Source organism: Acartia tonsa, chromosome 8 (genome assembly GCF_053477335.1).
Source record: "Acartia tonsa isolate MP-2025a chromosome 8, ASM5347733v1, whole genome shotgun sequence".
Classification (NCBI taxonomy): domain Eukaryota; kingdom Metazoa; phylum Arthropoda; class Copepoda; order Calanoida; family Acartiidae; genus Acartia; species Acartia tonsa.
The window spans coordinates 52971082-52982677 of NC_137267.1; the positions used below are offsets into that span (position 1 = coordinate 52971082).

General features: G+C 34.4%; 1 protein-coding gene across 1 annotated transcript; it reads right to left on the bottom strand.

Moving 5' to 3' along the window:
* Positions 1-10188: 10188 nt before the first annotated feature.
* On the bottom strand, positions 10189-11340 carry LOC145325721 (uncharacterized). The gene has a single exon (XM_080168672.1). The coding sequence runs from the start codon at positions 11318-11320 to the stop codon at positions 10394-10396; it is 927 nt and encodes a 308-aa protein (XP_080024798.1). The 5' UTR covers positions 11321-11340; the 3' UTR covers positions 10189-10393.
* Between the last annotated feature and the right edge of the window lie 256 nt (positions 11341-11596).

An 11596-nucleotide genomic window follows, 5' to 3' on the forward strand; every position in this document is an offset into this window, starting at 1 on the left:
AGAAACGTACTCTGAATTTACCCGTCATCAATAAACTATTTGTGTAAAAATGTCAATAAATATTTAGTTATTAAAACGTAATTAGAAATTCCGATTAATAAGCAAGGTTATGTAAAGATAACAAAAAAATCAATGCTACGTGTCTAAAACCTGAACTTTATTGTGCTCACTTTATTTGTAACTAGCGGTTACGACCCTAGATCCTTCTAGGGGCACTTAAGAGGGGGGGGGGGGCAGGATTAAGTTGACTTCACCTTTTCATTTTAAGATTTAGAAAGAAAAAGAAAAAATTTTTGGGGGAGGTAAATTGTATTGAAAGGGTGGTGATACCCTCCCCCAAAATAGTCAAAAACCTTCCCTGGACTCAAAATAAGCTTCACAGTAAAAGAGAACCACATCGGTTCAGCGGTTAATGGGATTCTGCGTTACAGACAAAAAAAAAGCTTACTACTTTATATAATAGGATAAATAATATTAATTTCTTATAAAACGTATTTAGAAATCCTAATAAAATAATACAGCGTACATAAAGATAACAAAAAAGCAATACTATAAGTGTCTAAAACATGAATTGATATATTATTACATGGACATTGCACCAGATTTTCATGTACTCTGATAAAGCAATCACAGTACGTTCGAGAATATTAGTTTTGAAAAATATAAGCGGTAAAATCTGCTTCAAAACAGTCCGACCGCTATTGATGTTTTATACTTGATTATGCTCCATATTGATGGGAACGTTGACAAGAAGTTTCAGCCTTCTCTCTTTTACAGGAGCCGAGAAAATCATTTTTTAAAAATATAAGCGGCTAAAATGCTGCTTAAAAGCAGTCTGACCTCTATTGATGTTTTATACTTGATTATGCTCCATATTGATGGGAATGTTGACAAGAAGTTTCAGCTTTCTATCTTTTATAGTTGCTGAGTAAATCCCATTTCCCCCATAGCTTTACGGAAAGACTGATTGACTTACGGACAAAGTGAATTATAGAGTAGCTTCGCTACTTATAAAGGGAGATGGAATTTCACGGAAACATTGCTTAGATCTTTTAAAAAGTGCATGCATAATTTAGAGTTGGTCCGTCTGGAATGGTTTGCTTTATGTTAACTTAGACATGTTAGATTTGTCCTATCGATTTTTATACAAAAAGTACTATTTAGGAAGCGTAGCAACTTTATATTTGTTACCAGAAAGTCTATAAGTCCATTTTGAACATTTTTAACAACAATTTTTTCATTTAGTTAAGCATACTGGAATTGTCTTATTGATTTCAAACTTGGCATTGTGATTCCTGTAAAGCACATTATAAATAATTATAAATCTATTGTAGTTACCAAAATTTCCGTAGATCAATAAAATAAATGTTGATTTGAACCTTTTTACATATAATTATCTCAACTTTGAAATAAAGATCCCGAGAGGAATAATTTTTAAGCAAAGCATCTCATTAATCAAGTCTTTTATATGCAAATATGCCCTACTACGCTTTGCATGGTTTTGTCATCCTTGATTAAAGTCATTATGTTCAAGATGCAATAAGTGTATGGAGATTTTTCAGCTTCTTTGTACACATTAAATTGAAGACAAATACATACTTGGATTCATGTATAAGTTTGAGGATATCTAATTTAAATGTACAACTTACTTACAATTTTGTATAGACTTATGCATGAATATTCTGCTTATTCAGTGTTAATGTTTGTTTATCCTTCCATTTCAGAGCTTTAATAATATATGTAAATTCAGTTCTGACACTCTACAAATGTTACCTCTTGTTTGTCCTACTATTTTAGGGCTTCGCTTTTATGGATGTTGTTTTCCTTGTTTATATTGAAAATTTATTAGAGATTAAGCAGCCTATTTTTTGTTCTCCTTCTTTTTACACCCCCCCCCCCCTTCCCGCTTTTATATTTATATCTGTATGTTGATTACTCCCCCCGCAGAGTGCTGGTGGTGAAATGGTCATGGGGTTACTCATTTATATACAGCTCATACTTTTTATTCTGGGAATCAAAGGGATAAGACAATAGCCAATATATGTATATATATCCATCCCCAATGATGATACACGAAATTACTCATTCTGTAGATTACAATTATTGGTTGAAACATTTGGACACTCAACTAGATAAACCAACCAATCAAAATTCAATATAAGTCCCCACATTTCAACAACGAGTGATAAAACGTTATAAGACTAGTGTAATAAACAACCCAATGCCCCCTCCCTTACTGTTCTTTAATAGTAGCGAAGCTTTTCTAAATTCCGTCAGTCCGTACGTCCATAGATGATAGCTCGTTAATTTAGGCATGTCAGAATTGTCCTATAGATTTTAAATTGGCAGGATAGTTCCTGTAACAGTTAGGTGCAATCTAGAAAGCGGAGCAACTCAATATTACATATAAATTTTGATTAAATTTAAATTTGATATAATTATCCTTGATTCCTAGGATAGTTAGACATAATAATAGAAAGAAATAAAAGCTATGCATCTCTAAAATTTAGTGTTGAATCGTAAGTATGGTCGTTTGTCTGACTATTTAGTTTTTGTGTTGATGTTTCCATCCTTGTTTTTATTATAATCAAAGATTTTCTATCCTATTATATAAATACCTAGCAGCTACGCTCCCTAGAAGCCTCTAGGGGCACTTAAGGCAGGAGGGGGGAAAGTCGACCACATCCTATTTTTAATTTGATTTTCAAGAGTAAAATTTTTTTTTTGGGGGGGGGGTGAAGACAGCCTCCCCAAAAATAGTTAAAAACCTTCCCAGGACCTATAAGAAGCTCCACTGTAAAGGAGAAAAATATCGGTTCAGCGGTAAGCGAGATTCCTTTGGGACAGACAAAAAAAACGCTTACTACTTTGTATAATAGGATTAAGGTTTTTTTTGTCTGAAGCATAAGATTTCATTCTCTACTTAATTGATTAAGTTCTCATTTTAAGGAAAGCTTCACATAGGTTCTAGTATGGTTTTAGGCTGTTTATGTTAAGATTTCAGTCTTGTGATTGTTTTAGGCTTTTTCTCTGCCAATTTCTTAACCCTTTAAAAATGCCTATATGCCAGGGGCGTAGACGCTAGTAAATATATTGGGGTATTATGTTTGAAGATTTTAAAATTAGTTAAAGCTACTGTATAAATGACGTCTAAAATTCATTTTAAATCTTGCAAAGTAAATTAATAATGACTTAATGAAAAGTTGTCTTTATAGAAAGAATAAATGGTCTTGTAATTACTAATTTTTTGTAGGTGTTATTTATTTTTTTTTTGGGGGGGGATTTTCCCCTAATAAACTGTTTGGGGGGAGGGGTAAATACAACCTCCTAAGCAGTTGGGGGTGGCTACGGCACCCCCAAGGTAGGGGTAAATTTTATATTGGGAGGGTGGTAAAATGAAAATATTTTTATTTGTTTGGGGGAGAGTATCACCACTTTACCCCCCCTTGGACGTCCTTGGTAGCAACTCTATAATCATTACCAGAATGTCCTTTCGTCCATTTTAAACATGTTGATTTTTACTTTTCTAACAACAAATTTTTATGTGATCTAATTATGCGATTGTTCTGATTTTTGGTACACTGATTCTTGGGACAACAAAGTACAATATTATATTGAAAGCAATTGTATAATCAAGTCCTAAAATGTAATTATATCCTTAAACATTATCCTGTATCAAGAAGTTTTCAACAAATTCACTCACAATTTTGCTTTGTCTGTTATTCATTTATATTCTGATTATTCAGTTCTGACACTATATATTTAAGTGTTAATGTCCGTTTGACCAACCGTTTCAAAGCTTCGCTTATATAAAGTAGCTTCTAAATATAATTATTATTGCAGTAAAATGTATTAAAAATATAACTGACCGTTTGACGTCGATCAAGGACACGTTAAAAAGTGTTCACTTCTTAAGTCAATAAATCTTAGGAAAACAATAAAGTTTATAAGTAGCGAAGCTACTCTATAATTCATGTTACATGTCCGTCAGTCAGTCAGTACATAACGTTATGGGGGAAATGATATTTTCTCTGCAATATTTAAGATAGACATAGACTTCAATGGCATATGTGCTTCTAGAATACATTGTCTGTCGTCCATGCTTCAAAAAAACAAATAAACTTCTTTATTTATTTTTTACATATTCATTATTTTTCTTTTCTTTGTTAAGACAACTGAATGTCTGCTATATATGCATAACTCGCTTTGTCCGTTTGTTCATTCCATAAATATTTGGTGCTTCGCTACTTATGGATGTTGTCATTCAATTGTTTAAGATATCAAGGATTGACGTCAATGAAGGGCAGGTTAAAAAGTGTCAATAAAGAAAAAAAGTTTATCTTAATCACAAAAAACAAGCGTGATTTTTAAAAACAAACATTTTCAGGATCGTAGCTATTCTTTATAACAAGAGTTTGTCAGATCGTCATATTGGTCTTGACCAGGTTAATGCTCCGTTAAGCGCGTATTTCCAGGAATTTTAAGGCATAAGACAATGGACGATAAATTGATAACGTTTTCTTATTGGGTTGCATAACAACTTTGGGGGACTTTTAAATTTTGATTGGTTGATTTATTAAGTTGAGTGTTCAAAGATTTCAACTATTTTCACTAGTTTTAATCTACAGAAGGGGTAATTGTGAGTATCATCACTTGGGAGTGTATATCAATTTATCGGCCATTGTCTTATCCCTTTAGATCCCTGCTTTTTCTTTCCAAACATCCAGGGTGCTAGGTAAAGTTACACCCAATAGACAACCAACATGTTGCACGGCCTTTGTCTGGAAGTCCCATAAAGTTGCGCCTGTTTTGATCCAAGGCATTTCCCTTATACTACCCATTAATGTCATGCACCTGGAATTTTTCACGTCTTTAGTTATGACGAGGTGTTAAAGTTTAAAATCATTAGATGATTTAAATAAGTAAAGCTGGAAAACATATACCCAATCCATAACATGGCCTATATAAATAGTAGCTACGCTCCTTATAAAAATGAAAAGTTTAACACTAACCTAAACACAAAAATAACTCACATGCCAAGTTATTCCGTGGAAGCAAAGCTTTTCTATAAATAAAATAATATATTAATGGCTTTTAAACTTTAAAACTAATAAATTGACATGCTCTACTGCTCATAGACAAACTCTAATCGGAGATGGGGGGGGGGGGGGTTGATAAGTTTTTTCATGTGTTTGTTTAAAGTTTGGATGGGTTATATTAGGTAGTCCTACAGGGTTAGAGTGTCGCAATGGCTATGCAAGAAAAACTATTCCATAACTAACACACTAAAAACAAACCCCCCAAATATTTCAACATAATTTCAAAATGAAGTTGGGGTTTTTTGTGCTTTACTAGCCACTTTGAGGGAAACTGCCAAGAATAATATTTACTTGTCGGTCTGTACTGTGAAAAAAAATTGTTTATCGGCTTCAACAATGATATCAAAACTTTCTTTATTATTTATGGATGTTGTCATTCTTGTTATAGTTATTTGTTATAATGTTATGTAAACGTTTTAATACCTTTTTAAACAACGAAATATGCTATAGGTTATCACAGCAGTAAAGAAACAACTAAAATATGCATATCCCTTCCTTATCTTTCACTTTAATTTTTAATAGGACGTGGCAGTTATCCCAGGGATCTAAAGGGATAAGACAATGCCTGACTAATTGCTGCATATCATCTATGTTAATACACAAGATTACTCCTTTTGTAGACTAAAATTAGAGGTTGAAACATAAGGACACTCAATTTAATAAAAAAAAACAATCAAAATTTACTAACAGTCCCCAAAGTTGTTAAACTAACGAATAAGAAAAAGTTATTTTAAAACTTTTGGGACTTTTAATGAATTAAACAGCCCATTGTCCCATTTCTATCTGGCAGAGCCTTGTTTTTTTATTGACAAAAATCCAGGACAGGGATATCATACCTGTAGATAAACTATTTAACCCCAAGCTTTATACTCTGTGTTGATAGGGATTACAGCAATTTATTTTGAAAAAAGGCTGAGGGGTTCTTTGTTCAATAAGGCACATTGAGGGAAACAACCTGTCAAACAAATAGCCAGAATTATTTATGGAGAAGAACTTTGAAAAAAATCACAACAACATAAGCCCTTCATCTCAGAAGTTAAAAAAGCATTTCTAAATAGAAATAATGTTCAGTTCATTGCGCTTTGAAAAAAGAACAAACAAAAGTAAGAAATAGGGTTTATACACATTAGTTTGAAGAAATTTAGGTTAGGTTTAAAAACAATCTAACTGTATATGATTTAATTCAAATAAAATTTCTGAAGAACTATCTATGTTCCTTATTTTAAACATGTCCATAAGTAGCGCAGCTATAAAAGTTAACAAAGTTTAGTTGAAATATAAAGTGTTATGTTATTGGCAATATGTAAGAGAGAGAGAGAGAGAGAGGGAGTCAAAGAGTGATAGAGATAAAGAATGAAGGAGAGAGAGCGAGAAACAGATAAAGCAAGAAAGAGAGAGAGAAAGAGAGAGAGAGAGAGAGAGAGAGAGAGAGAGAGAGAGAGAAGGTCAAAGAGTGATAGAGATAAAGAAAGAAGGAGAGAGAGCGAGAAACAGATAAAGCAAGAAAGAGAGAGAGAGAGAGAGAGAGAGAGAAGGTCAAAGAGTGATAGAGATAAAGAAAGAAGGAGAGAGAGCGAGAAACAGATAAAGCAAGAAAGAGAGAGAGAGAGAGAGAGAGAGAAGGTCAAAGAGTGATAGAGATAAAGAAAGAAGGAGAGAGAGCGAGAAACAGATAAAGCAAGAAAGAGAGAGAGAGAGAGAGAGAGAGAGAGTCAACGAGTGATAGAGATAAAGAAAGAAGGAGAGAGAGCGAGAAACAGATAAAGCAAGAAAGAGAGAGAGAAAGAGAGAGAGAGAGAGAGAGAGAGAGAGAGAGAGAGAGAGAGAGAGAGAGAAGGTCAAAGAGTGATAGAGATAAAGAAAGAAGGAGAGAGAGCGAGAAACAGATAAAGCAAGAAAGAGAGAGAGAGAGAGAGAGAGAGAGAGAGAAGGTCAAAGAGTGATAGAGATAAAGAAAGAAGGAGAGAGAGCGAGAAACAGATAAAGCAAGAAAGAGAGAGAGAGAGAGAGAGAGAGAGAGAGAGAGAAGGTCAAAGAGTGATAGAGATAAAGAAAGAAGGAGAGAGAGCGAGAAACAGATAAAGCAAGAAAGAGAGAGAGAGAGAGAGAGAGAGAGAGAGAGAGAGAGAGAGAGAGAAGGTCAAAGAGTGATAGAGATAAAGAAAGAAGGAGAGAGAGCGAGAAACAGATAAAGCAAGAAAGAGAGAGAGAGAGAGAGAGAGAGAGAGAGAGAGAGAGTCAACGAGTGATAGAGATAAAGAAAGAAGGAGAGAGAGCGAGAAACAGATAAAGCAAGAAAGAGAGAGAGAGAGAGAGAGAGAGAGAGAGAGGGTCAAAGAGTAATAGAGATAAAGAAAGAAGGAGAGAGAGCGAGAAACAGATAAAGCAAGAAAGAGAGAGAGAGAGAGAGAGAGAGAGAGAGAGAGAGAGAGAGAGAGAGAGAGAGAGAGAGAGAGAGAGAGAGAGAAGGTCAAAGAGTAATAGAGATAAAGAAAGAAGGAGAGAGAGCGAGAAACAGATAAAGCAAGAAAGAGAGAGAGAGAGAGAGAGAGAGAGAGAGAGAGAGAGAGAGAGGGAGAGTCAAAGAGTGATAGAGATAAAGAAAGAAGGAGAGAGCGAAAAACAGATAAAGCAAGAAAGGAGAGAGAGAGAGAGAGAGAGAGAGGGAGAGTCAAAGAGTGATAGGGATAAAGAAAGAAGGAGAGAGAGCGAGAAACAGATAAAGCAAGAAAGAGAGAGAGAGAGAGAGAGAGGGAGGGAGAGTCAAAGAGTGATAGAGATAAAGAAAGAAGGAGAGAGAGCGAGAAACAGAAAAGCAAGAAAAGAGAGAGAGAGAGAGAGAGAGAGAGAGAGAGAGAGAGAGAGAGAGAGAGGGAGGGAGAGTCAAAGAGTGATAGAGATAAAGAAAGAAGGAGAGAGAGCGAGAAACAGAAAAGCAAGAAAAGAGAGAGAGAGAGAGAGAGAGAGAGAGAGAGAGAGAGAGAAGGTCAAAGAGTGATAGGGATAAAGAAAGAAGGAGAGAGAGCGAGAAACAGATAAAGCAAGAAAGAGAGAGAGAAAGAGAGAGAGAAGGTCAAAGAGTGATAGGGATAAAGAAAGAAGGAGAGAGAGCGAGAAACAGATAAAGCAAGAAAGAGAGAGAGATAGAGAGAGAGAGAGAGAGAGAGAGAGAGAGAGAGAGAAAGATACAAGTATATAAAAACTTAAGAGTAGCTGTACAATAAAAAAAATCAGCTTATTTCCTTAAATAAAGATAAGACAAAACAGAAATTTTACAATTAAGGACATTTTCCTCCGGATTTGATACATATCCGCTGGATAGAAACCAGTTCTGCAGCGTAATTTTCCTCCGGATTCTATTCATACCCGCTGGATAGAAACCGGTTCTGCACTTTAACTTTCCTCCGGATTTTATTTATATAAGCTGGATAGAAACTAGTTCTGCACTGTAACTTTCCTCCTAATTTGATTCATATCCGCTGGATAGAAACCAGTTTTGCACTGTAACTTTCCTCCGGATTTGATTCATATCTGCTGGATAGAAACCAGTTCTGTACTGTAACTTACTCCGGATTTGATTCATATCCGCTGGATAGAAACCAGTTCTGCACTGTAACTTTCCTCCGGGTTTTATTCATATCCGCTGGATAGAAACCGGTTCTGCACTGTAACTTTCCTCCGGATGTTATTCATATCCGCTGGATAGTAACCAGTTCTGCACTGTAACTTTCCTTCGGATTTTGTTTATATCTGCTGGATAGAAACCAGTTTTGCACTGTAACTTTCCTCCGGATTTGATTCAAATCTGCTGGATAGAAACCAGTTCTGCACTGAAACTTTACTCCGGATTTGATTCATATCCGCTGGATAGAAACCAGTTCTGCACTGTAACTTTCCTCCGGATTTGATTCATATCTGCTGGATAGAAACCAGTTCTGCACAGCTATGAACAAACAAGTTGGTTGTTAAAGATATTGTCCACAGATACGTTGACTAAACAATGGAATTATTCCCTTACATTATTTTCGCATCCACGGTCAAATGACTACGAAACTTGTCTGAAAGCTTGTCTGATTAAAATGTATTTAGAACGTGCATAATTTTGTCGATTTCGCACAAAGTACCTTATTGAGCACATATAGTAATACTTGCAGCAGGCTGAAATAATGATACTTCCACCCCCATTGCCTTATCCCCTCTTCTCCTGCTGGATGACCAATGATTTTTTTCTTTTGTACTTTCGTTATTAAGGGGCGTCATTATGATCTGTATATTATATAGTAACATTATGTTAGTTTGTCTGTTTGTACCGAAGGATCTTGCTTAACCACTGGACTGATATGGACCTCCTTTACTAAAAGCTTCTCAAAAGTCCCGGAAAGGTTAATAATCATCACCACCCGAAGAGAAATAGCCCCTGGAAACAAATATTTTACCCAAAAAAAAATTTCTTTTAAGAAGGGCGTCGTTATGATCTTTATATTATCTAGCAACATATTATGTAGTTTTGTACCGAAAAATCTCAAGAACTGCTAGAACAATATGGCTCTCCTTTATACAGTGATAGTTTTTAATAGTTTCAATATCACTTAACCCACCAAAAATTATTATTTGAAATAAGCTCCTTAGAGACTTCTAGTGGCGTAGCCGCTAGCATTGTACATATATAAACGTGATGCAAAACTGCGTATATATAAGATTCTGTTTAAGAACTTATCAAACTCTGTTGTATAAAAAGGTAAAATCAGTATTTTATAATGGTCGTACGGACTTTCTTTTAACGATTATGAAGTTGCTATGCTTTTAAATCGTACCAAACAGGATTCATTACCCAAAGTTTAGAATCGACAAGACAATTCTAAAAAGCCTAAATATTGAAAAGAGCTAACCATGACGTGCGTACAGACGTACATAACCTAGTTATATAGAAAAGCTTGAAAAGAAAAAAATTGTTTAGTTAATTTTACAATATTTATTCTACATTATAGAAACATGTTGTCAAAATAATTCAAAACATTTGGCATTATCAATAAATATTTTACATTATATGAACTAATAGGATGTCTTTCTTTAAGTATGTATGCTTGGTCAATACTATCTCATAAACGGTTAGATAAAAAGTTCACTAATTTAAGAAGTTTGGTATTAAATTGAGAAAAATGTCTTTAAGGAAGAGGCGATGTATTTAGTTATATGATAAAGTAGAGATGTTACGGATATTTTTATTAATTAGATAATAAATTATGTTGTAGGTATTGGATATTGATTAAATTATTTACAACACTCTCATTCATTTACATTTCAATAGAGAGAGGATCAATATTGTCAGCTCTCATCTGGATAGAGAGAGGATCCTCTTCAAATATTTCTTCTTCTTTAATTTCTTCCTTGATATAAACTTCTTCACATTCAATGAAACTAATAGATGCAGAAGTTGGAACTGTATTATTACAGCTTTTCAATATTTCTAAATGTTTAACAGATTTTTTATGATATGCTAGCGCTGAACTAGAGGTATAATGTTTATCACAAAGTTTACATGAGTATGGTTTCTCACCTGTATGGATCCTTTTGTGTTTAGTCAATGTACTTTTATCAGAGAAAGTCTTTTCACATATATCACATGAGTATGGCTTCTCACCTGTGTGGATCCTTTTGTGGGAAGTCAAGTGACTATTAGTTGAAAATGTCTTTTCACATTGATCACAAGAGTATGGTTTCTCACCTGTATGGATTCTTTTGTGTAAAGTCAAGTGACTACCAGTTCTAAATGTCTTTTCACATTGATCACATGAGTACGGTTTGTTACATGTGTGAATCCTTTTGTGGGAAGTCAAGTAACTACTAGTTGAAAATGTCTTTTCACATTGATCACAAGAGTATGGTTTCTCACCTGTATGGATTCTTTTGTGTTCAGTCAAGTGACTACCAGTTGTAAATGTCTTTTCACATTGATCACACGAGTATGGCTTTTCGCCAGTATGGATATTTTTGTGTCTAGTCAAGTTATTACTAGTTGTAAATGTCTTTTCACATTGATCACATGAGTATGGCTTCTCTCCTGTATGGATCATTTTGTGTATAGAAAGTTTATCTTTTCGTGCAAATACTTTTCCACATTGATAACAATAGAATGGCTTCTCACCCGTATGCACCCTCATATGAATAACCAAAGAAGATTTCTGTGTAAAATTTTTATTACAAATATCACAGGTATTCATGATGGTATAACCTCTCTCAATCTCCTGATATTATTTATATTAATTAGAATTATAACACAAACTCTTTGATAAAAGCTGAAGAGATGTATATTCAAATGCGGAGTAGGTGGAAATTTGGAAATGATTGTCAGCAAAAAAATTTTAAAATCAGCATTCAATAATATTAGAGAGTCGGTTTAAGATAAATTCCCTATACAGAGATGAATCATTATAAAAAATCTGGCATAAATATTGCTTTAGAAAGAGGGGAGGCGGGTGTGACACTTTTTGAAACCA

Bases quoted from the DNA above. Each gene is read 5' to 3' on its own strand.
- LOC145325721 (XM_080168672.1), bottom strand. From the start codon at position 11,320: ATGAATACCTGTGATATTTGTAATAAAAATTTTACACAGAAATCTTCT.